The sequence below is a fragment of the Dromaius novaehollandiae genome, chromosome Z (genome assembly GCF_036370855.1).
Source record: "Dromaius novaehollandiae isolate bDroNov1 chromosome Z, bDroNov1.hap1, whole genome shotgun sequence".
Classification (NCBI taxonomy): Eukaryota; Metazoa; Chordata; class Aves; order Casuariiformes; family Dromaiidae; genus Dromaius; species Dromaius novaehollandiae.
In genome coordinates this window covers 17,098,276-17,124,695 of record NC_088132.1, presented here as the reverse complement: position 1 = coordinate 17,124,695, position 26,420 = coordinate 17,098,276, and the positions used below count along the sequence as shown (strand labels likewise).

The following is a 26,420-nucleotide window of genomic DNA, read 5'->3' as shown; positions in this document are numbered from 1 at the left end:
AAGTCATAAAAATAAAAAATGTGTCTGGTCTTCAAGCAAGCATTCAGCCTAGCTGATATTGCTGTACAGTGGAAAGATCTGCTGGAATGAGCAGAAAGGAATTACTCCGCTATCCAGAGAAGGATCATTATTGCAGAGTGCTGAAAGGCTGCTTTGTCTAGCTTGATCCAGCTTCTCCTGCGCTAAATTTTTTTGTTGTGTGTTGGAATACAGCTAGCTGTTAAGGAGATGAGCTATACTCAAAGCTAAAGATGTGTATCAAATATAAGCAAGTTCCTTAGTCTTCCCTCTTTTTCTGCTGTAGAGACATAGTGTCTTAGCATCTCCTGTGAGAGAGGAGGCAAAATCATAAGGAAAATACACTAAGGTAGTAGAGTGGCAAAAGCCCTTCATCCCTTTTTGTAGCTACTCATACACATGGATTGTTCTGTCCTTTATGAAAGTAACTTGAGAATAAAGTTTTTGGAACAAATACTTCTAAGGCATATGTGTCTAAGAGTGTTAAGAGATGTGTTTCACAGCACTGTTCCATCATGGTTTTTCGATATTGCATGTTGCCTGTTTAAGTGAATAACAAAGAAAACTGTGCTGTGTAGATACACTCTGTTTTTTTCCCAACGTCTTTTATCCTCAGCCAGCCTTTCTAGACTTTGCAAAACATGAATTCTTTGTGGGAGATCTTGAGATTACATATTTTAGTTTGGAAAAGAAAATCATTTTTAATTATATGATTGATTTAAAATCTTAAAGTTTTTACATTAGCAAACTGTTCCTGCTGCATAGCCTGTTACTTCATAAATGATCAATTTACAGAAATTTCCTGTATTAAAAAAATAAAAAAAAAAAAAGCTTTTATGTAGAACTTTGGATAGAATACAAACAAAAATGTAGCCCAAAAATTGTGGGGTTTTTCTCACTGAAAATTATAGTAAATAATTTTTATTTTTGTAAATGGTGATACAATTTATGTTATATTAAGTGAAATGATTGTAAGATTTTTGTGCAGAAATTTTAGTATTAACTATTAAAAGTTTGCATATGCAGCTGGTTGCTTTGACCTGAAAGGACTACTATGTATGTTAGGTACTCTTGTAAATAATTTTAAACACATCATGTGTTCAAATAATTCTACTTCGGTTTTGAGTTTTAGCAGTCTATAGCAAGTGTATATCTTTTTAATATGGTTTTTTTAGATAGAACATTCTCTTTGTAGTATAAAAACTATAGAAGTATTAGTTTGCCTTACAAGGTTAAGGGTAGACAAAATTATGAAACATAATATGTGTCTAGTAATTATTTTTCTATGCTGTATTAAAATGCATCAAGATCGCTGTAGGACTAGTACGGTGTAACAGGAATCAGGTGTAATGCAGTGATAAATAAATTATATTTATGTTTGCAGGGAAGATGGTATCATCGGAAGCAAGCAGTAAAAGAATTGCATGGTACATTGATACGACTGCTTAATGAGCTGTTACCATGGGAACCAAAGTTATTGAAAGCATTTCAAAGAAACAGGTAATTAGCTGCTTTTCTTAACAATAGTTCATGAAATAGGAAACAGAAAAAAATTACAAAACTTACTACACTTTAAAAAGCTAATCAGTCTTAGTTGACTTCTAAAATGAGCCAAATGAAGATACTGTGAGAGCTGGAATAAGGTATTGGCAGTGCTTTAGTTTGAAGAGTTATTTGATGTTGCAAACTTAGTGACTCTCTAAAGTTGGGTTTAACCTCGAGAGGTTTTTTCCCTAACGTGCTTTAGAATCCTTAAGCATGCTTATAGTTACCTCACAGTCTGTCTAGGGTTTATATTGCTGTTTGATTGAGAAAATCTGAAAATCTATCTAGAAAGCTACACCAGGGCTTTTTTTGACATTTTAAATCAGATTTGCTGTGCTAGGTACTGTCTAAAACCAGCTAAATTGGTCACTAATTAAAATGTTGTTTTGTGTCTTTATAGCTGTATAAATTTGTATGTGTCTGGGATGAGGTATGTCAGAGAAACATGAGTATAGCAGTGACAGGATTAAACCTAGTGAGGACAAGTATTACTTCTGAGTGGTCCTTTAGCCCTTTCAGAATTGTGAAGGAGCATAGCACTGAATGGTATTTGCATAGCAGCAAGGTTTGAAAGTAACAGTTGCTTCTTGATCAGACCTGTTAATTGACCCTGAGCACAAATTCCTCAAAAGAAGAAAGGAAATTCCCATCCAGAAGCTCTAGTGCAATAGTGCTTGCTTAGTATCCCTCTACAGTTCTTGTATACCTGAGCTTAAAGTTCAAAATCTCAACAACAGAGTTAAAGTATCATCCAGGGTACATCTTCACACGATCTTCAAGCTTGTTTTCTCTCCATAATCCAATTCAGTAAGAGACCAATATGTAAAGGCCCTGCGTGCAATAAATGGCCCTGCCCGCCTCGCTGGGCCTTCCACCACCCTGCCCAGGCCCAGCTCCCCATTTCAGATCAGCTCAGAGCCATTAGTCCATGCACCACTCCCGCCTTGTCTCTGCCCAGCCATGGGCCCTGCCAACCCTGATCTGCAGCTGACCACTCAGCCTTAGCCTCGGCCTGGCCCCATCATGATGGACCTGTCCATTCACTTCAGGGCTGTGTCTGACCCCAATTACTGTCACCAGGCCTTATCCACATCCTGACCTGCAGGCTGACTTCCCAGCCTGATGTTCAACCTGTCGCCCAGCCATCCCTGGGCTGGGTTTGACCCTGGTTACCTTCATTGGGCCTGGTCCTGACTTGTGGATTGACTTCCTGGCTTGACTATGGACCTGTCTCATCACCACAAGCTTGCCTAATGATCTGGACCCTTGGTTGGACCTGGCTACTACCCCCAGTCCTGCTGGCTTTGCTCTGGTACTGCGAGATGGGTTCTTGGCTGGTGAGGCACCTGCCCTGCAGGCAGTGTTATCCCACTCAGCTCCCTGCTCCCTGTCCCATAGGAAGCAGATAACTTTCACTAAACTGTGACACAAAGAACTGTTACTTTAACCCATAAGCACGGGTAAGTTGAAGACCTTATTTTTACTGTCATAAGGGGTGGAGTTTAGATCTAGACTAGGGACTAGAGTCTGTGCTAGACAAGGCTCTAATTACTTGCATCTATTCATTCTTCTGATAATTAATCCCCCTGGATGTTGTGTTTGGTCACTGCTGGCTGAACCCTGCAGTTCACTGTGTTTATATGCTAAAATATCCCTAGAGCTTTTCTAAACAAAGATGTAGAAGAGGGACAATTGGAAGTAAGTAGCAGACCAGGAGTATCAAGATAAGGATGCTGTTATTGTTGATGCTCTTTCTGACAAGTGTTTAAATGAAGTTAAGCAGCTATGTATATCTCTCTTACGTACATTCTTAACAGTATGAGCCTATGAAAATGTCAGTGGCACCTGTTCTAACGGCCTTGAAATTAGAAAGTTGTCTTGCAGGAGAAAGGTACATTGTGGTCCAGTATCTGGTCCAATGACATGACACATTCCAGAAAGAAAGGTCTGCTTCTTTCTTTAGTCAGAGCTGTCTTCAGAGGAAAAGTAGACTTGTTGCAATTAATACTTGTATCCATATAGGTATATCTGTCACAATGAAAGATGCAGGTAGAAGCAGAAAATGGAGGCAGGAAAAAAGTGATGGTCAGATTTGACTCAGTCTTGTTGCTTATTGTTGGAGGACTTCAGTGTATAGGATCTGATTTTGGTAAGGGAAGGGATGTTACTGTCACTTTATGTTTTCTGGGTTTCAGAGACTTGCAGAGCTATCCTGAATGTTTTGAAGGGCAGTTGTATGCCAGCTTTTTTAAAGTGGCAGCAAGTACAAGCAAAAGCATGAAAAACTGAGTGGTGTTCTTCATTAAAATTGGCTGTATTATTTTCAAGATCTCGATTGAAGAAGGACTATGATGACTTTAAAAGACACCCAGAGCTGGATAAATTCACCAGAGAGTTGTGGAGTAATGACGAAAGTGAAGTTGACTCTGGCAAAGATTCTTTCGCAGTAGTAACCAGTAAATGTTCAGAGTCTGCAGAACATGTGGAAATTCCTGCAAAAGATCACCCAGACAATAGTAAGTGTTTATGGGAATTTGATAGCCTGAACTCGATCCAAGAGCCTGCTGATTTTTCCACATAAGCCTGTGTCCTAGTTTTTACCTTAACTAATAGTGTGACAATATTGGAGTAGATTTTGTGATGCACTACTGGCAACTATAGGCTAGAAGGTGGCAGACATGACCGAGATGGGAATTCTGGTATGTGTAAAGTAAGCTTTTGCCATTTTTGTAGTTGACTATTTCTGTGATAATATAGTAGGCCTGCTCAGAATTTACATTAAATTGCAGTGGTTTGTGTTGTTTCAAAAAAATAATAGGAAGAGATAGTAGAGGTGATTAACACTGTCATCACCTTAGAGACTGATCTTTATAGTTGTCATGACAAATGCTTACAAACTAGCATTTCAGCTTTCGCTAAATGCTGTAACACTGTCATATAGATGTATCAGTTGCAAACTTCTAAAACACAATTTCTGTTTTAATATACTTGCAGAAGAAATGAAACTATTAGAGATGAATTTACCTGCAGGAAAAAGCAGACTTCTGAAAAAAGACTCAACTGCTAAAGAAATACAGAAGACACTGCCTAAGTCTGTTAAACGACAGTCCAAGCAAAACAGTTGTCTAGATCAAAGCACTAATGAGCTTTCACCAAGGAAAAAAGCTAAGCTGAGCACTAGTGAGGCTGTGATCCACAGTTCGGAAAGTAACATAAAGACAGACAGTTCTTTGACTGAGCCAAAACAGTTTGAAGCATCACCTCCAGAATCATTTCCCCTGGCAGATCCTGCATCATCAATATCAAACATTGTGAAAGGGACCAAACCCATCCAGGCCTTGCTTGCCAAGAATATTGGGAACAAAGTGACCTTAACAAATCAACTGTCACCCCCCCCAGGCATTAATATTTCTACTTCTGAAAAGCCAGTTATATCACCTTTGGAATCATCATCAATAAAACCAGCATTGCCCTGCCAGACTAGTTCAAAGAATCCTTTACAAATGGTATACAAAATGCCAAATGGCCATTGTGTACCAATAGACCTTCACAACAGCTCTGTGAAAATTCAGATGCAACCTGTGATTGACCCTAGAACTGGAGAAAAAATAATGCAACAAGTTCTTATTTTACCTAAGAATTTTCTCATTCAGCAGAAAGATGGAAAAACTGTATCCAAAGACATTCAGTCACTGCAACAAAAGTCTCCTGAGCTGCATTGTACAAGTTTCCTGCAAGCATCAAACGTCAGTGTTTCTTTAACGCCTGTCCTGGTAACAGCACCCACAAATCCTACCACTCAGCCACCTAGTGCAATTTTTAACAAGAGTATTACGCACTTGTCACAAGTGACTGATCCTATGAACAGAACACAACCATTGCCCTCTGTAACTTCAGCAAGTAATTTATTACCGTCAACAATTACAGTGAGCCAAACTGAAACTGACAAAAACAAGAGTACAGTTTCAACTGCCACATTCCCTATATCTTTGAGTTCCCATACTATTTCCACAGCTAGTCAGTCTTCGATATCATCAACAACGTTAAGTGGATCTACGAACACTGCTTCTGCCTTTCATAGTCTCACATCACAGCAGGCAAGTGACTCCCTTGAAACTAGGCAAGAACTGAAAACCGTTTGTATAAGAGAATCTCAGTCTATTCTAGTCACAACGCGAGGTGGTAACACAGGAATTGTTAAAGTGCAGACAAACACGGAGCAGTTTTCACCTAATAGCTTGTCTCCTAATTCAGTTTTCACTTACACACCTCAGCTTCAGGCATTTTTGGTGCCAAAATCCACATTATCATCCTCTACTCTTCCATCTGTAGCAACAGCTGCATCTGGTCTCCCACATTTTGGACAAGCCTCTGTTTCTGGATTTGCCTCCTCAACAGCTTCAGCCATCAGCATTCCAGCTTTCCCTGCTGATTTAAACCAGACAATGGAGAAAAATCTCAAATTCACATTAGAGCAGCCTACTTCTGGGGCCACTTTGGGTCAAGTAATAGAGAAAAACTGCCACGTGTCCCCTCCTCCTTTGTTGTCCGCTTCATCAGCTAGCACTTTGTCAACAGCTCCAAGCAGTCCTGTTAATATAATTAGCATTGGACAGAACAACACTGTCATTAGTCCAGATTCTGTAGTGCAGCAACAAGGTGATAGTAAAACTAAAAACCAGCTTGTTATACAATCCGAGTTGAATTCAGCAGCAAATGGAGATGTAATCAGTGGTAATCCCATCCAAAAACTTATGTTAGTCACAAATCCACCTATTTTGCCCCCTTGCGGGGTGTCAGGAGTCAATATTATACCTTCTCCAGCATCCACTGGTGTTAGTGCTCAGAAATTAGTTTTCATTAACACTCAAATTGCCAATGGCCCATCAAACACTAATCTAGTTGCAGAGTCGTTGAAACATAGCCTTCCTTCTTCCCTAAGCAAAACCTTTGTTAGTGCCACAGAGCAAACACAATTGGTTCTGATCCCATCTACAGTAGGTGCACCAATAAGAATAAATTCATCACCTACTGTTGCTCAAGTTAAAGATGTGAAAATTGGACTAAATATAGGTCAGACTATTGTAAATACTAAAGGCAGTGCACAACAAGTTCCACCAATTAATATATTGCAGTCTGCCATTTCTAAGGGAGAAGATAAAAAGGGCATAGCTTTGTCTTTGTCAAGTAGTGGTAGTTTGGTTCCTGTGTGTTCAAGTTTTGTGAATCAAAGTGTCATATCTGTTAATGAATCTGTATGCATTGCAACAAAAGCTGCAGCTGCTTTTACAGTGACAACAGCAAATGCATGTGTAGAATCTGTTTCAGTAACACCAAGTGGGACTTCTTCTGGGACATGGCCTGCTGTTTTGGTTGGTGGAAGTGATACCTCAAAAATAAGGCCAACTCTGGGTAATCGACCATGTACATCAAATACTGGAAATACTATGGGTTTATCCACTGTGAAGGCTGGTCATCTTGCTTCATCTGTGCTAATTTCAACTACACAACCAACAGTATCTCCTCAAAATTTACCATCTGCTTTGCAGTTTCCAGTCATTAGCTTGCCTGGATCTGTAGTCACCCCCCCTAAAGTGTTACCTACAGTTCCTCAGTTGGCAGCAGTTTCAGCTCCTTCTCCAATACCTCCTCCATCCACACTACTTCAGTTTCAATCATCAGGAATTTCAGCTGCTGTGCTAAGTAATGCAAATATTCAAAAACCTCAAACTGTCTTACCCCCTGCATCACCAAATGCAGGCAAAGTCATTAGTTTTCCCAATTTTTCTTCTCTACAATGCCAGCAGATGCCTCTCAATATAGTGAAACAAACTCATGCTCACACTTGTGCTTCTAACATTCAGATGTCTACAGCTTCACCAACTGTAACAAGCAAGGCAGGAGGTCAGCTGAATGAACCTTGTATTCAACAGAAAATAGTGATTAACACCTGTGTGCCTTTGGCACCTGGAACACAGATAATGATTAATGGTACTTGTTTTGTTGTTCCACCACAAGGCCTTGGAGCTGGCAGCCATGTTCTTGTCCTCTCTTGTAATACAAAACCGATTTCTCCTTTAACTATTAACCATGGTCAAGAGGCTCAAGGTACCCCAGTTGTTAATCCAGTACCCTCAAAGATCACCCTAGCTCCAAGTAATTCATCAAGTTGGCAAACATCAAAACATCCTTTGAAAAGCTCTACAAAAATTGTGAACTCCTTTGGGTCTGCAGATGCTTTACCAATTGTACATGCAACACCCCAGATACTGAATACTCCAGCTAGCTCATCTACTCCACCATCTACAACAACAGTGTCTTCGTCCTCAGTGATAAAATCTCCTGCTAATGTTTTAGCTACATCTTCTGTGGTTTCTGCCATTCAGACTGGGAACTCTCAGTTACCAAGTAACACTTCAGTGTTTCACTTAGACACATCTATAAAAAAACTATTGGTCAGTCCAGAGGGAGCCATTTTAAATGCTATAAATACTCCAGCATCAAAAGTTTCTTCCCTCTCTTCATCACTGCCTCCTGTTGTAGTGTCCACAAGCAGAGATCCCACCACTGTCTTCCCAAATCTTCAGTCATCTTGCCTTGATAAACCTGACAAAGCTGCATCCTCAATTTAGAGCAAATGAGCCACTTTGAAATTTTGGGGCATTCTTTTGACTTAAGAAGTTGTTGTTGTAACTGTTAAATCATTTCTTACATTGTTTGAAATGGTTGATTTACTTAATATTACTTCTTAAAGTTATAGTTCTTTTTTGTTTACTTGTGGGGAGGAACAATATATTCAGTTTAAGTCAGAGGTATGCTTTCAGAGGGTTGTTTGATAAAATGGTCAGAGATGACCAATAAGTTCATAAACATTGTTAGTTCAGAGAAATCTAGCTTTTGCACATGTTCCATCTTACAATATGGACAGTTTGGCAGTGCGTTTATGACAGTATGTGTCTCCTTTTCATTTGTCAGATCTTATTTTTGTTTGATTTGTTTCTGTAAAAAATATTTATGCATTGTAAAAATGCAGTTTATGCTATAAAATTGTACATATTCATGAATTCCTAACAATCTGTACTAAACTATATGTACAAAGAACTATGCTGTCTTATTTATGTTTTGTTTACATAATGTATAGTTTTTTAAGTATTTTAGTAACTCTGGACCAGTGTACTGTTTAGCAACAATGCAGAAAAATCTGCATATAATAAATCAAGTTGCTGTACTGCTTTGTGTTGGCAATAGTTAAAAAATGTGTAGATCTGTTGCACCTCAGCAGAATACATGCACACACACACACATCTTTCTGTTTAATGCAGATGCATTCCAGTTTGTGGAATTTTATGAAATGAAATTATTTAACTTCTTCTGCTGTTCTGTGTAGTTTACATTTCACAGGATTTAATAGATCTTTTTGATCCTTCTGATACAGGGTAGGATGACCCATATCTCATCCATTCCTAATAGGTGTTTGCTTAACTTGCCTAAAATCTCTAATGACAGGCTAAGGCTAAGAATGGTTTCCCAGTCACCAACCTAAATCACATTGGTTGCTGTTCAGGACAATCATGTTTTGTTATATACCTCATAGATCTGATGAACAGTTCATTATACTATTTTTCTGCTGCCTTACATGCATTTATACATATTTGGAGACTGTAGCCAGCTATCTCTTCAGTCTTCTGTTGAGTCAGAACATACCATTTTTTTTCAACAGTCTTGTTTTCTAGATATATTTTGGGCATAGTCTTCCCATTGGTCCAAATCTTAATGGAAGGATCGTGCTAAAACACCATACAGTACTGAAAGAGGCCTCATATCGTACACAAAACCTCCCAGCCCCCTTTTTTTTTCAGTGTATGCAATTGTGTGTTGATATAGGTTCAGCTTTTGATGTGCTAAAATCCTTGGGTCATTTTCTGCAGATCGTCTGACTTCACAGGTGCCTGATGCAGTACTTTCTGAAATGGAGAAGTCTTCTGGTATCTTTGAGATTTTCACAGGACCCTTAGCATTCAAAGCACAGGTGTCTTTCTAGTAGCTCTTATATTTTTGAAGATGATAATTTTAGAAATGTTGTTTTAATATCTGATGTCGTAGTCAGTTGCATGGAAGATCCAATCTGAGGCTGAACATCTTTGTAATTTTTTAGGAACTCTAAAGGAACATTTCAGAAACACTTATCAATGTTATTTACCTTTCTAATAGTTGTGGATTCAAAGGGATTAAAAAGCTTAGATATCTGTCTTTAGCAGAAATCTGAGCTTCATTTTCATTGAGGTGAGACTTAAACTTTTGCTCCTCATCCTCTGAAGTTTTCTCCTTCCCCTCCTCATTCTCTACACACAGTTTGGTTTACATCTTGCATTGAGGAATAAAGCAATGGCTTCCTCCTGCTCTGTCACCTTCCCTGCATATCTTTCTGAGAAATAACGTGGTAACTAGTTAACCAGAGTTGGGGGTGGGGTGGGGAGAGAGAGGGCTTGTTACCTTTCATAGATTTTTTCACTAACTAAGCAAAAAATTGAATTAGGGAGTTACCCCTTTGTGGATCAGTAATCTCCCTCTTAGTTTAAGGCTGAGAAAAATGAAAGTTGTCACTTTTTGGATGAAAGAGCTTTTATTTTAGAAAACAACTACCTGGTATGCTTTACCTACATTTCGTTACAGGCTTGATGTAACTGATTTTGGAGATATCCAGTAGTAAATGAGGTCTGTATTCTGGTGTTTACAATATTAAGACTCTTTGAATCTGTCTCCATTCTGCACTTAAATGCTACAGGCTACAAGTGACTTCTTATCTGAACAGACAAAGGAAGATTTAAAGTGGCAGTTTCTTCACAGACACTTTAGGTTCTCTAAAACCTTATATGCCTGCAAGAAAATCACATTTTATTCCCATTTCACTGGTGGAACCTTGAGATTGACTTTCTTGGCTTTTTCTCGGAGGATATGGATTTTTCCCTTTCAGTGTTATAGTAGAGTAAATACCTACCTTGTCTGGAAAGCTTAAAAGTAGATTCTGCTACTCCAGGCTGCTCAGATGGAGAAAGAAATTTTGCATGACATTTTTCTATCTGCTGATGCAAGAGGAAGATTTATGCTCTATATAGTTCATTCTAATAAAGAACAAAGTCAGAAAAGCCTACTGAGGAACTAAAAAGTCAAGTTAATTAAATTATGAATGATTTGTAGAAATTTTCTGAATCAGTATGGTAATATGTTATGATTTGACAGGCATAAATTTGCCACATGCATATTTGAAGTCATGTGTTTCAGTTTGATTGTAATTTTCATGGACTTTTATTCTCTTTTGGACACAACTTCGGATGTCATATTCTATTGGATAATGGCTTGAGATCACTATGTAATGGACTTGAGTGATTTGTTATTTTGTAAAGACAAATTTTAGTCTTTTTGCATGAATACAATTCCTCTTGTCATCACCGTTCTCTGATAATGTAAATATTAGTCTTAGACTTTCTTTCAACTGAAAATGAATGGCTATTGACAATTTGCTATATATCTTTTCTTCTTTGTACCAAATATGTACCTGTAGCACAAAAAGAACTGTAAAAAAGTAGGTTACATTCATAGAGGCAATGAAAAAGCAGAAGGATCTGCTTTTTCATATCTATTTATAGATATATATATATAAAAAACTATGTATTTCAATCTTTAAAGAAAATATTTTGACCTTTTCAGAGGTTGTAAAATGCATTGCATTCAGACAGAATGACCAGTTCAGCTATTGTGTACAAACTTTGGTTTTATTAGTAACTTTCGACATTTTGGTTGGTATCTTTAATTTTTAACTGAAAACACATGTTCTGTACAATAATTTTGCTTGGCTGAGGATAGAAAATGGCATGTGTTTTGTATCACTGTTTAAATTAAGTGTTTTGATGTTTATTTAGCCATGTGCTTATGCTGCCATTTTCTTCTAGGGATTCTGCCTTTACAATACTATAAGCAGTTGAACTACGCACATTAAATGGAAATGGTAGGTAAAATGAAAGTGGAACAGAAATGTAATGAATTGCTTGAGTCTGTAATAATATTTATTACAATGAAATTTATTACGTGGTATGTTGAAATGCGTATAAATACAATTTTTCACCTTTTACAGATGGAGAGAATGAAGTACAGAATTATTGCAGCAAAATGGAAGAACTGGGAACAATACCCTGTATCCCCTGACATCCCATCCTATTCATAAGTAAAGGTATAGATAATTAGATCATTGCTTTATTTTTCCAGATTTTTACCAAAGAAAAAAAAATGGATTAGAAAATGAAATAGTTTTCAAGATTGTAAGTGGCATTGATAAGTAGCACTTATAAAAATTAAAGAGTAAAGAAAAGCAAGATGGAGAAGAATCCACTGTGACTGTGATTTTTGTCATTTTGTTCAGGCTTTGGAGTTTTGCTTGTCAATATTGATTTCACAAAAGAAAATATCCTTCTCTAATTAGTTGTTCATGTTGATTCATTCTGTGTACATCCACAAGTATAAGATGAGATTATTTTGGCTGTCTGTAGCTCATGGGCACCTAGCGCCAGCATATGCATAGGGATTCTGTCTGCATATGTGATGGAGTTGATACAGTCATTCCCTATTCTCTTTTTTAACACTTGCAGTCATAAAATATATATAAATCAGAGAGGGATTTGTGATTGGGTATTAGTATAGAGTCACAGCGCGTCATGGGTGACAGTAAGAAAAGAGTGGATTTATGATAGAATCAATTTACTCAGTATAATAAGCAGTGCTTCCTAGCTTTAACATTAATTCCTGGAGCAGAGGGAGAATTGCTGTACATCTATTTCATAAAACAAACTTGTCAATATACATTAGCAACATGTGAATACTAAAATTAAAATAGTTCAAAGCTTGTCTGATCAGTAATTCTACTGTTCCACTACATGTTATGTCTTCAAAACATCATTGTTGCCTGAAAAGAGTGCCATTCTGCAAACTGATCTTGGAAGAATCTTTGACACAGAGACAAAAATGGAGAAGGCCTGTCTTAAAGTTTTTTCCTAAGATGTCTGACAGCTTTATTGGACCTGAAATTAAGATGATATTTCAGTCCCCAAAATCCTTTTCAGCTGATTTTCCTTTGAACTTCAGTTTGAGTCCAAGGCCATACTTTCATCAGAGAGAGATCTTCAGTGTCCAAATCTGGCAAGGGACGTTACTGCCTCTTCCACCAGTCAAGAGCATAGAATAGGCAGGAATATTGTTCCCGTCCATGGTGAATGCAGTGGGAATCTCACTGGAAACCTTTTTCCTCCTCCACAGCCTAGTAATTGGTGCAAAAATCATGATCTTTTGTTCCAAAGGCAGTCCGTAGTTGAAAGTGAGTCTCTCGGACACTTTGGGCCGTGGTATGTGAGTGACACAGTCAGCCAGGCAGTCCGCTCCCTGTTAGCGCTGCTCTCTTGGACTGTGTGTTTAGCTCAGGATCCTATCGCTGTAATGGCCAGTAGGAGATGCTTAGTGAAAAGAATAAATGGATCGAATGTGAGTTAATTTTCCAGAGTATATATGCACACAGCCTCCAGCAGTAATTCTGGGAGAAGTATGTGAACTCAGTCTAGACTTGTTTGTGAGATGAAAGAACAGATTTTGCCACCAGAGAATCAGGTGCTGGAAAAAGAGGACTACTAAATGGAAGAAAACACAGCAGAAAAAAATAATTTAAGAATAATGATTTGGATATTCAGAAGCTGAAAATAAAGAAGCCTCAGGAAATTGTTAGATGGGGAGAGAACAAAGAATACCAACTCAGCAGTGGACTTTAAAAGATAAAATTTGTTCTGTAGTTAAGGGGCAGGGGGGAGGTGGGGAAAGGTGTCTACGTGTTAAACGACAGGAGTTTTGAACGAGGAATTGACTGTGAAATGCCTTTCTTCTCTTTCCTGATGGTGAGGCCAAAAAAGAGAAGATACAAAGCAGACAGTCTGCGTATCCTGAGGACTACCAATCTTAAATCTGTGTTGACACTAGAAATATTCAGGAAAAAGATTTCTGGAGTTACAGAGTAATTTATTACCAGTTATCCATCTAATAATGGCAAGGACACCTCTGCATGTGAGGTTAATATTCAGGCAATATTCACGCATGCCATGTGATTTTGTTTTTACAACAAATTCTGAAGCATTTCTGAGATGTTTGTAAATGTGGCTACCAGATGACAAGCCTAAAGTTCCTACTGTAAGCAACTGCAGACAACGAATCTGACACTGAGAGGAACCTAAAAGGGACACTTGGAGTTGCCTGGGTCTCAGTAAGGGCTATTTTGGAGGATAAGTGATGGTATGGAGAAATGGAAATTAATTACCTTTTCCATTACCAGGGTAAATGGGAAAGTGCATGCTATAGAAGTTGAAAGATTAGACCTTTTTCTTATAAAAAATTCTCCAACAAAAATTAGATGGTTGTTTTCTTTAATAGCTACAAGGATGCAGCTGCTAAGAAGTTCAAATAAGATAACTAGGAAGGAGGAAGGTTGTTTCTCTGTGTAGCCAGAGAAAATAGAGACAGTGAATAAAACATTCAGCAGAGCAGTCTGTTTCTCTAGTCCAGAAATGGGAGCTAGCTAAGCTGAAAAGACCCTACAAAGATTGGTATTGAAAGACTAACATGTATACTAGGCCATCACTCTTGGCCTTAATCTGATTTGTACTTTACTGGTGTAGTGTACGTCTGAGGAAAGGAGTGAATAAAGCACGTAGCCAAGCATATAACTGGGGCTATACCACTAAAATGGTTTGGAAAGGTGAAGGCACATCTGCACGAGCGCTGTCTCAGTATTTGGGCCATGTGAGCCCAGCAGGAATGAAGTGCAGTATATCACTATCACCTGGCAAGTGTTTTTTTAGAAGAGCTAAAGGTTGCAGTAACTATAGCATGTAGCTCAGATGTCAACATTTAAAAATGTGTTATCACGGTGGATTCTGCATCCTGCCCTTTTCCACAGTAAGTCAAAGTCCAGTAATCTTTCATTGAAGGGTTACAAACAATGGTTCAGCTACATCCGTCCTTCATGTATTCATGAGCCCAAGGCTATCTAGGGACACTGCTGCCCAGAAGAACGTGGTCTTTTGCAAAGGTCCAAAAGTAGAGTCTGTGTGCCTTCTACGATGGGATGACTGGGTGGGTAGATGAGAAGAAAGCAGTGGATGTTGTCTACTTTGACTTCAGGAAGGCTTTTGACACTGTCTCCCATAACATCCTCATAGACAAGGTCAGAAAATGCAGGCTAGATGAGCAGACAGTGGGGTGGATTGAGAACCAGCTGAACAGCAGAGCTCAGAGGGTTGTGATCAATGGGGCAAAGTCTAGCTGGAGGCCTGTAGCTAGCGATGTACCCCAGGGTCCAGTCTCGTTCAACTTATTCATCAATGACCTGGCTGAAGGGACAGAGTGCACCCCCAGCAAATTTGCTGATAATACAAAACGGGGAGGAGGGGCTGATACACCAGAGGGCTGTGCTGCCATTCAGAGGGACCTCAGCAGGCTGGAGAGAGGGACGGAGAGGAACCTCATGAAGTTCAATAAAAGGAAGTGCAGAGTCCTGGACCTGGAGCGGAATAACCCCAATAACCAAGATAGGTTGTGGAGTCTCCATCCTTGGAGATATTCAAAAGCCACCTCGATAAGGTCCTGGGTAACATGCTCTAGGTGACCCTGCCAGAGCAGAGGACTGGGTGATCTCCCTTCCGACCTCAGCCATTCTGTGATTCTGTGATTCTGTGTGGACAATACATCTTGAAGAGCTAAGATTTTACTGTAAGGTTGTAATTGTTTTTTTTTCTTTCCTAGAAGCCAGTGCTTCTTTGAGGATTTTCTGGGAAAAGGAAGTAAAGTGAAATTTAGAGCATTGCGTAAGGATACAGACTACGGAGGATCGGTTCCAAAAAGTGCACGATTAGCTATCAGTATGTAGGGCATATGTTTAACTGTAGGTAGCTTTTTCAGCTTCATACTGCTACTAGTTTACCTTTATTACTGTATGTAAAGTTGAGTGCAGATGTGTGGCCAAAAAAAGACACTGGAAGCTTTTGAGCACCTTTCATATCTAATGGGCAACAAAATATGTTTGATGAGATGGTGTGAAAAAATCATTCTTTCATTTTTATTTTTGCACAATTTAATATGCAGTCAAAATAAAAATACTATCAAACAAATGAACAAATGTTATTTCTCCAAAGCACAAAAGAACGAGTTAACTTTTCCCTTTATATAAGAAGTGAAGATAAGTTTGCTTTTAAAGACAAGAAAATGTTCATTGCTTAATGGAAAACTTACAGCAGATGAATGCATGGAAAAATACCAGCAGTGCAATGCAACTACCATTAGACATACACATGAATCAGAATGTGTTGACAATGTTCTATTTAGCTGAAAATATTTCTCTTGAATGGTCAATTAATACTGATACACTTCTTCAGGCCAGGAGAGTCTCTATACCCAGGTGCTGCAGGAGTTAAGCCAACAGAGATGGCTGAAGTAAATGTCACTGGGTTACCGTGATGGCCAGCTGCATATGCCAGTCCTGTAACATTGCAATGGTGAGCTCTGAAAAGCTGAGCATTTCCTGAGAACAGCGCCTGGGACTTCCTTCCTTGAGCTCCCTGGGGTATGTGGTGCCTACCTTGTGGCTCTTGGCCCTGTGCACATTTTGGTGTGTGGTTCAGTGTTTCAGGAAGACTGCATCCCTCAGGAGCTGTACTTTTTAGCTTTGTACAATGGCTGCTATGGCTGAACAATATTATTCAATCCTTTACAGCTACGTGAAGGTCTGTGCCTTCTTTTAAAAGCAGATAATCCAATAGAGTCATGTCAGGAATTCCCAACAGTGACAATGCGGCTGCTACTGCTGCTGCTCTTTTGCCATTATAACTTACCAGCCTGAATAAAGTGTGCAATATTAAATAAAGGCCTTGTTTTAATGTTGTTCACTATATCTGCAGAAGGGTTGCATGCGTAGCTTTACAGACACAGCTAGCATCCTCTTGTACAGATAAGTTTTAATAGTTCTGTAAGTGACTGTACAAGAGAAATTCTAAATCTAAATTTTTGTGGCCATTTATTAATGTAATGTCATACAACTGTGTGTCTAAACTGAAAGTCCTTTCTGGAAATCTGAAAACTCTACACCCCACTCTTCATGTCTGCCAGTTGAGAAGTTTCTGTTCATTTCTCTCGTTCTTTCTAAGGGGGCAGATGTACTTCCTCAAAAGTTTTGGCTTGCCTTTGGTCAAGTACCATGAGGTTGAGTGTAAAACAGAAGGTACGTAACATAGCTGGTTCTTGCAGCATGCAACTTCAGCAATTACATGTCTTTTGCTAAGTTCAGAGTTATTCTGTATTGCTGGTTTTTGATGGATCAATATCCAACCTCTACAGTGTCCCTTCATTGGATATAGAACCAGATGTGCAGAAGGGGACCTGTAAGGGTGTTTAATATGATTGGTAAATAGCTTCCATCCTTATAATATAGTACTCCATTGACTTCTGTTACTTGGTCTTGTTTCCATGTACGAATTAGAATCTGAGACCACTGTTTAATGGTGTGTCTATACTGAGAGAAAGGTGCTTTCATAGGAAGGAAAAATATTATGACTTTCTGAAAACTAAGAGTAGTCCTTTAATAGAGTTTAGCTATCACTTGAATATCTGTAACTTAGTGTCAAAGTTCAATAGTTTAAGCTCTGGCTGCTCTTGTTTGGCATGAGCAGTTCCAACAATTTGGCGTTATGTAGTTGAATAGTAGCGTAGAAACTCTACTTTGGTTAATATTTACATATTATAGAAATAATACTTCTATTTAGTCAATGTTAAGAAGTTACTCATGAGTTTTTAAAATGGCTAGAAACATTTAATGTTGATACTGCTGAAAAAATGGGTGGCATCAAGTAAACTTTTTTAGTTCTAAGCACTTAACTTCTTTATAATAATTGATCTTCATAGAAATTAAAATATTTTTTCTGAGTCATGAATGTGTTTGTTAGTTTTGTTCAACTGTAGTAGGACATACTCCTCTGAAAGGATCTTGCCTCAGATGCTGCTGGTTGATTAACAGTATTGATTTCAGCCTGGATCTTTAGTTTACTAGTTTTGGAACGAATTTAGTCAGCCTGTTATGTTCCACATTTGTGTCACTTTATAGTTACAAGCTGGCATTTTGTATATTTTCCTGTGTGTTTTTCTTACTGTTACTAAACAAGTCCACAAAATGTTTTCCTTAGGGAGTATCTTCAAACAAAAATGACAAATGTAAGGCACCTTTTTAGGTTAGAGATTAATAGGGTACCTCTCTAAATTTCTAAATAGAAAATCAACTGAATTATAAAAGCAGACATAGAGATTATATGTCCTTTGGCAGGAACTACATGTATTTATTATTTCCCAACAGGTATCTAGTTTTACTAGTCTATGTAAACATTTTATTGTAAAAGAAATATGTCTTACCTGTGTTTTACAAGATATCCCCATATATGGAGTTTATGCGAGGGAAGTAAATTTACCTTTTATTAAAAAAAAAATTTTAAGGTGTTTGCATTTGTATATTTAATAAGCAAGAACCGAATTCTTTACTAACAGTATTTAGTAACTTAGTAAACCAGTTTCTGTGTGTCACTACTTTTGGTTTCTTTTTCAACTAACATATAGTTTTAGTTGCCTCCTGCTGTGAAATATCATATCTTGTGTATAAATTTGTTGATCTGTATGTGATATTAGGTAATAATCTGGAAATTAATTAATTAAAGGCTATGTAGACAATAACTGCGATATATATGTAGCTTAATTTATATGTATTACAATTCTTTATTTTCTATTACTGCTAGTATTCTGGCAAGCTGGAGAACTGAAAATGTTGGGAGTTTGCTGTCTTCTGTATTCTTGAAGAAACATAGGCTTTACATATTTTCTCATATTGTTCATAAAGAAATGACACTTACAGCTTGGTATATAGTGAGTCCTTTTCCTTTCTCATAAAAGTGCCAGGACGAAATTAAAGATGACAGTGATAATACCCACTGAGAGGTATGAAATAATACAGATTTTAAGCAGAAATTCCTAAGTTGCCTGCATCATGTTTTATGTTTCATGAGGAATTGTTTCATTACAGATACACAAGCAAATGATGTGAAGTAAAAATCTGTCATAAAACATAGCCTCATAGTGCAGGTTAGTTTGTAGAACTGTGGCAGGAAGATAGTTAGGTTTTTTTTGACAGGACATATGTTTTTGTCTATTTTGTGATGGATTTTTGTACGGTATATTTTAGGGAATAGTTTACTTATTTCTTTTTTAAAGAAAGGGAAAATAAGTGGGGAAGGTGGAAAACAAATGAAGGTTCCAACACTTCCTACTATTGTTGATACTGTTGTTGATACTTTTGTTGATACTAGGTGGAATGTACTTGCTCTTAGTAGATGACAAAAGACACAAGGTACCAGACATGCTGTTTTAATGTGACCACAGGAAATGAAAAATTTAAAACAAAAGCACATTCAGCTTTATTAAAATGTTTCAAGAGCTATTTCTGCAAACTAAGCAGGAATAATTTTCAGCAACTGCTAATGAAAGCCTGTGGTTTTTATTACAGTTTTAGCAACTGCTAATGAAAGCCTGTGATTTTTGTTACAGTTTTAGCTGTGAAGAAAGTTTAGCATGTACAAGAAGTAAAGAGGAAGCATGAAGAAAATAATTTGCAGGCACAGAGTTTAAGATTTCTTATTATCAAGGTGAATAAGGTGGTGGCGATTGTTCTGCTTCAATTTTGTCATAAGCTGGTGGAGCATCGGGTACCTATTGTAAGGAAAATCAAGGTGAAGGTGTGAAAAAACAGTTGAAGTACAAGAAAATGACATTAAAGATGCAACTATCTATTCATCCTCATATGAGATGTACAGTTATAGCTTAAAATAATTGATTTGTTATGTCTTTATTATTTTGAAGTTTAGTACATGTTTCTGGTTTTGCATCAGATTAAATTTATTTTGTTTATAACCATCCAAAGAGACAATTTTCAGTATTATAAGGACACGAATTCTTAAAGGAAAATATTATTCATTATATATTGAGATTTCAGATTAATATTAAAACATTTCATTAAGATTCTTGATGCCTGTATGTTGTATTATTACTAATGTTAACAATTTTGGCAGCCTGCTTAAAATTGGTTATAAATTGTCACATAATTACCCTATTCCCTGTTCTCAGACTATTTAAACACAACCATACCTTGACATGTATATTTATCAATTATTTTATGTTAACTTCTTTAAGTTATAGGTTTTAATGTTCATCTTTCCATAGTGATTAGAGAAGCTATGAGCATGTGGGCATTTTGGTTCTTGCTTTGTGATATTCCCTGACAATTTTTGACAGGCTATAGCCTGCCAGACGCAACCCATTTGTTGTTTGTCATAATGGTATAGCATCTAGCAGAAAGATATATATTTATTCAATATATTTTAGCATGTGGGTATTATGTTACATCTCAGCTAGTAGTTGCATAATGATCACATAGCTTAAGAGTAGGTGAAAGAGGAGAATTTTTTAAAAGAAAGATTCTGAATGGTAGATTTAAAAAACCCTTTTCACTGTAAAATTTGTGCCAAATTCTACTTTTTAACAGTTAACGTTGGGACAGTGAAGACCCAATCTAGAGAGCACAGTCCAAGAAAGAAAACATCAATGAATGATTGTGTACCAAAGCTGTCTCACTATGTCTTGCCATGTTGTAAGTAAATGAAACCTTGAGTTGTGACTTACCACAGAATTAAAGTTTCTGTACTCCCGCAGAGCCATTTTGCAGTCCAGTATTGTTCCCTCACCTACCACAGTTCGGACTTTGCCCATGCTAGAGCTTCTGCTCTGTGATAGATCATAAAGAAATATGGGGAAGGTGAAAGGAAAAGAGAACTTGATGTTGGAGCTTAAATGATCATTTAACATTTGACATTTGACAGCAAATTTACAGTATTTATTAGAAAAGTGGTATTAGGGCCAGACACAATGCTAGCAAGTAAGAGAGGTTGTCTGCGTATCACTTTTGCTGTCTCTGCTAAAGCATACCCTCTGTCCTGTATTTCTTTCTCTAACAAAATCCAGTTATATTGCCAGCAAAAATGAGGATCACGCTTTTCTAGGTCCAAGATTGCTGCAAGAACAAACACCTTCTCAGCTAAGATAGGAGATATTTTTTAAATTCAAAATGATCACATCTTTCTAGCACAATTCAATTAACTAAAAGATTTTTATCCTAAATCTCTCATTGTAAAGGATTCAAAACTGCCTCCCTTTCAGAGGAGAGAGCGCAGAACTCTGAACATAAAGCTTTGAGACTTTAACAACAAATTTTAGAGTGGGACAGAACAAATTTCAGATTTTTAATATTTTTGAAGAGGACAGAAAATACAATTTTTAGAAATATTTTTTAGAAAGAAAATTCAAAACTGTCCTGCTTCTTCGTAAATCGTAAAACTGCAAAAGAACTGCAAGTCAGCTTTTACACAAATAGATTATGCAGCACCCACATACGAACATAATATTTACTTAGTTGCTTATAGCAGTTACTTTTATTCTCAGCTTCCTAGATCCATTTTCTTCATATCTGTCCTTATGTACAGGTGAATCTTATGAATAGCAAATATGCTATTTTTATTTGATCAAAAATACACAGAACACTTCGGGTATTATGTAAATACAAAATTTAGTGTTCCTGGCTACCATTTTTTTTCACTGATGTGTTTTGTAAAGTTGAGCAAGTAACTTCACCTCCATGTGCTTCTTACCCTTTTGCCTAGCTTGCAAATTTTTCAGGGCGAGGCATGTTTCAAATTGTGTGTTTTCATACCTGTGTATGTGTCAGTGTATGCATTGCGTGAGAAAATAGTGTCCCATTATGGACTGGATGTTCTGTGCATTAGTGTAATGCAGATAATGATAATATGTTGGCAAAATAATATGATAGAAAGTGAGCTGCCATGCTTACCTGTAGACTTTTGTAGCCACTGCGTCTTTTGTAGTACCAGCAGCCAAAGATAAGTAAAATTGCCAGCACCAAAATGAAAATTCCAATACCCAGAGCTCTGTTGAGAAAGCAAAACAAAATAATTAACAACAGAACTAGATGTATTCTTCCAGTAGCAAGAAGAATGAAAGTAAGCAATCATTAAAAATTATTCATAAGCAGCTCTGTAATACTCTGATTCTTGTTCTGTGACATACTAGGCACAATACTGGTGTCACTGGGTCACTTCAGGAAACACAGGCTTAGCAAAATATGTTGGAAGACAACTCTCCCACTGCTTTACCAGGAAGTCAGGAGAAGTAGCACTGTTGCACTATTTATCAGAAAGCAAGGTGACAAAGTAATTGCAAGTTCCTACTCATAAAAAACTCTTCTTCCCATTCTAATGTTCTCTGTGTTAAGAGATATAGAAACAGCTCCCCATTTTTCTGTTTTTTGCCTGTTCTATTCCCTGCCCCCACCGCTTTTTTTAAGGATGGTAAGTAACCATCAGAAAAGAGAAAACCAAAACCATGGCTGCATGAACAGAAGAGTCTGGAAATTGCTTCAAGGGAAAGGAGGGCAGAAAAAAGTGATGACATGAGTTGGGATAAACCCATTCTAACACTGGTTTATATCTCTTACCGTGGCTTTTCCATTGAGATTGAGAAATCGACTATGTGACTTTTGAGAGACCTTTCATATCTATTTGTTATCATTTTTGCTGATTCAGATTTCCTGGGGACTCCTTCTTGTGTACCCATGACCTAAGAAGTGTGAGATGAAGCTGGAGTGCAAAGAGTTTGGTGTGGCAGAGCAGGTTTTCTCTGCATCTGAACTGCCCAGGTGCAGCTTAAAGCAGGAAGCCCCTTGGAGCCAAAGGGATTTTTTTTTTATCACACATACCTGAATTCTGCCAGTTACTTCTGCCCCTTGCAAAAGTGTACTTGTGTTCGATGGAGATCTGGTAACCTGTCCAAGAACACAGCTCGCTGGCTGCCTGGTGCAGCAGTGTTACAACCGATGATCTTTGAAGTTAAGAGATGACTACACTAGTTTTGTTACTGTCTCCAGGAAGCTAAACTTGGAAAGACTACTTCCTTCTCCAAGCAGCTGCTTCCATATCTGCTGTTTGAGACTGTTTTCTCCTTTTCAGTCTTATTCTCTCTACAGTTCTAATGTTTTGGCAATCAATTAGCCTATATTCCCCTGGAAGTACAGAATTTGTCATTTCTGAAGTTGGTAATTTTACTGTGTATTTGCTGTCTAACCCTTTACCTACCTGTCTAGAGGCTAGATGGGTAAGAAAGTGCAATTGCAATTCCTTGCAATTTCAGTTAAAGCTGCAGCTGTGATACTGGAAACTTTTGTTTAGTTTTATCTTGAATGCTTCTTGCAGTCCTGGAATGAGACAGTAACTTTCCCCTACCGCCTCTGGGAAAACTGCATAAGCACTTTGATCTGAGCATTGGAAGTTACAGCAGCTTAGTTCAGAGTGCTGAGACGTGGCTAGCCACCGTTCTGGCTTGGAGAACTGAACTTTTTTGGAAATACCGTTAGAGAGGCTTTCCCTTCGTTTTTCCTCTATGCCCACGGATGAGCATGAAAGAACAAATGTTTTGCAGTATGCGTGTGGTACAAGTCACCAAGTTTGGGGCCTAGTGAACCAGTGCCAGAAGCACATTCCACATACAGATACCCCAAGCACATTGGCAAAACATGTCTAAAGTAGTAACACATCACCAGCAGGGTAGTGTCTTCTGTAGTAATCCGAGACCCAACATTCTTCATTGTCAGCTAGCAAAGTGTTAGCTTGAGTTAGTTCCGCTAAAAAGGAGTCCCTCCCAGGAACAATTTATTGAGAGTCACTTTTGTAAGGCATTGACGTCTCCATCAGCTTTTTGATGGTATTTTACTATTTCCCTGGGGTTTTCACTTTTATTATTCCTTGGGGTGAGATGATGTCCCTTTGAGGTTCTGAAGACATGTACGTGGATCTGGAGATAAAACCTGTTGTAAAGATCATCTTACAACACCCTCAAAAGAATAATTTGAAATAAGGCTCAGTAAGCCTAGTAATTTTATTATAAAGGTTAATGAATTGTGATCATATGATCAAACTGTAGATTCTGGAGTTCCTGCCATTCCAGTTTTTTTTTAACCATTGAATGCTCTTTAAGATACTGCAATGACAGATATCACAGACAACTACAAAACGGCGAAACAGTACTCCCCTGCCTTCCATAGTTACAATTTTTTTTTCAGTAATTAATCCTATTTGGTAAATTTCTTTTCAGTGTAGAATTTTTTTCACCAGATTACATGCTAACTTAGGTTTTGCTTTATACTTACTCTTCTGCTGCAAAATAGCTGTGTCCTTTCCCTCTGAAAGAGTTGCCATCTGGCTGGTGATCTCTTCTGGGCATTTTGTGCTCTTGGTCCTGTTCAAACCTACAAAATAGAAATATAGCCTCTCAATGAAGGAAATAATTTGTTATCTCTAAGGCATAATATGTTATCAACTTTTTGGTTTTGACAGGCACACTTTGAGGAGCTGGGGCAATCTGATATCTTTAGAATCATATATATATATATATATGTATGCAACTATCCCAATTTAAGGCAGAACTCAAAACCATAACTAAAGTTTCTGTTTGAATAGTTCCAATGACATCAAGATATTTGCACCTGAGTGTAACTGAGAATGACTTGGCATGTTCTCTTTAGGTACTAGATGCTGGCAGACTTCTGAACTAAATCTCTTAGGAATACAGAAATGAGGCAATTTACCTGGACAGGAAAAAATACTCAAAAGAAAAAAATATTGTCCTTACAAGTCATTGTTTCTATTCCTTGTAAGCACTCAAGGGCCAGATTCTCAGTCAGCATAAACTGTCAGGGATCCAATGACTTTCAGATGATTATACCAATTTATATTTGTTGACAATCTATATTTGGATGGTCTACCAATACATATAGGGAATTTATACTGTAATCTGAGTTTCCAGTCTTTGGGGACTAAAATCAGTCTGAATAGTTAAAAATCGAATTGATCTGATATAGTGAAGGAAAAATACAGAAGTAACAATCTTTCTCTCATTTAAATAGCATACCAACAGATCCTGTTTGATAGTACCCAACTAATCTACCTACCTACCTTATACTGTTAAAAAAACAATGACCCCACTCAAGAGAATTCAGGTCAAGGAAACAAACCATTTTCAGAATTCACAAGGAGCCAGTCAAGCCTCTTCTGAAGTATAATTCTGAAGCAACACAGAAAAGTTTGGGTAGAATAAAAAAATACAAGGCTTACCTCCTTCAGACCTGTACTCTGTCTGATAGCTAAAGGCATATACCGCTTTCTTCCCCTTGACTTGATTTGGTTTTTTTTTCCCCTCTTTAATCTGTTCTCTTATGACTATCACGAGTTTAAATTCCTTTCAGTGCAGCTTCTGACTGCATTCATTGGCATGAAAGAGGCAAGAAGACAACTTTTTACTTTCTCCTTAGAGTCCACATCCTTCCTTCTTAATAAGCAGCTCAAAAATCTGCTATTTCTCTGTGTTATTACATATACATGTTATTACATCAGAGATGACCAGCACCAGTTTACCTACCTAATCAATATGAGCTGCTAGAGTGGGCAGACTAGTACTAAATTAAAAGTTGTTTTGATTTAGGACTGATTATTTTGTAACTGAGATCTGGCCTAAGCAGCATTTTTGTATGGGTTTAACTCAAGTTTTGTTTACCCACACATCTTATACTATTGTAACAGTGTGTAGAAACCAGTATGGCTGGAGCAAAACTCTAAGGTGGATGCTGTTACACCGTGATAGAAGTGTCTTAGACGGGATACTCAGTACAATCTGACAAACAAACAGTTTGCTCTGCATGGGTAAGCAAATGCTGCTGCAGAAAGAGAAACCCTTTCCCATGGGCAGCCGAACCAGCGAAGCCTGGTTTCCTACGGATGTGTGAGGAGTCATTGTGTTTGCTCATGTGTGCACACATTTTGCAGTAATCCCATTTACAGCACCTGGCAAGAAACAGCAGTCTGTGATTAATCCAGAGTTGTGGGAACTGTGATTGGCCAGCAGTGATAGTTACTACCCAAAAAAAAAAAACCGTACAGAGATCATGTTCTGCTTGCCATTTCTTCCAGTGAGGACATTAACATGGACCTTTCTCTCTACCCCATCACAGACTCTTTTTTTTAAGCTTGAAGGAGTTTAATTATCTTTGAGGCTGTGAACTTGACTCTAAATTTTGTAGAAACTAGATAGATTCAAAAGTGAACAGGAAAGAAGAGAGAGCATGAGAGATCATGGGAGGCTTAATTCCTTAGAAATCAGCAGGGAAGTTGTAACTCCACTATCCAGAGCAAGTGCAGTGCTGGGAAAAGCCAGACCATTCTTCAGTTCTGCACATTCCCCTGATTTTGCTTAATGATGGTAAAAATGTGAGCCTTGCACGGCATTAACACCAGTAGGATCTAATTGTTTTTGCCAGAACCATCAATGTTCAAAGCAATGGGTTTTTTTGGCAGAAAGGGAAGTAAAGTGAGGAAGAAGAATGCACATTAGTAAGGAGCATAAGTTTGCTCAGTTGGCCAAATGGTTCAGTGTTTCTTTTGTACTATCCCAGATGAATTTAATGGGAGGTTAAAATGTGAAAGAGATGCAGGGAAAGTTTCTGTAGATACCCATGTGTGTAAAACAGTAAGTATGTGCTATTGCTGTCTATTAAATTCCCATAGAAATATGCCAGCCCTTGTGTAGTGCTTTGAAAATGTCATATAATTCCTTATAAAATT

The 26,420-nt window shown here is 37.8% G+C and overlaps 2 protein-coding genes and 1 long non-coding RNA gene across 6 annotated transcripts in view; 2 read left to right on the top strand and 1 right to left on the bottom strand.

The window, feature by feature from the left end:
• The window catches only part of BRD10 (bromodomain containing 10), a 59,414-nt gene extending 50,623 nt beyond the window's left edge, over window positions 1-8,791 (top strand). For all 3 annotated transcript variants that reach the window (XM_064502440.1, XM_026097492.2, XM_064502441.1), the window contains 3 exons: window positions 1,403-1,518; window positions 3,892-4,079; window positions 4,558-8,791. In XM_064502440.1, the coding sequence (XP_064358510.1) occupies window positions 1,403-1,518; window positions 3,892-4,079; window positions 4,558-8,195 (3,942 nt within the window). In that variant the 3' untranslated portion in view covers window positions 8,196-8,791. The remainder of the gene's footprint in view (window positions 1-1,402; window positions 1,519-3,891; window positions 4,080-4,557) is intronic.
• Window positions 8,792-10,009: 1,218 nt separating this feature from the next.
• On the top strand, window positions 10,010-18,917 carry LOC112981653 (uncharacterized). Its single transcript, XR_003258772.2, has 3 exons — window positions 10,010-10,278; window positions 11,514-11,569; window positions 11,696-18,917. It is a non-coding gene; the product is annotated as an uncharacterized LOC112981653 (long non-coding RNA).
• Window positions 18,918-19,034: 117 nt separating this feature from the next.
• Window positions 19,035-25,058, bottom strand: MLANA (melan-A). 2 transcript variants are annotated; one of them, XM_026097469.2, is made up of 5 exons: window positions 24,918-25,058; window positions 23,954-24,052; window positions 21,584-21,680; window positions 20,362-20,458; window positions 19,035-19,392 (listed from the first exon to the last, which is right to left on the bottom strand). In XM_026097469.2, exons 2-5 carry the CDS (start codon window positions 24,000-24,002, stop codon window positions 19,324-19,326), a joined length of 312 nt encoding a protein of 103 aa, XP_025953254.1. In that variant the 5' UTR covers window positions 24,003-24,052; window positions 24,918-25,058; the 3' UTR covers window positions 19,035-19,323. The 2 variants fall into 2 exon arrangements, with proteins under 2 accessions (XP_025953254.1, XP_025953253.1); XM_026097468.2 differs by having other exon boundaries at window positions 20,362-20,463; window positions 24,918-25,048.
• Between the last annotated feature and the right edge of the window lie 1,362 nt (window positions 25,059-26,420).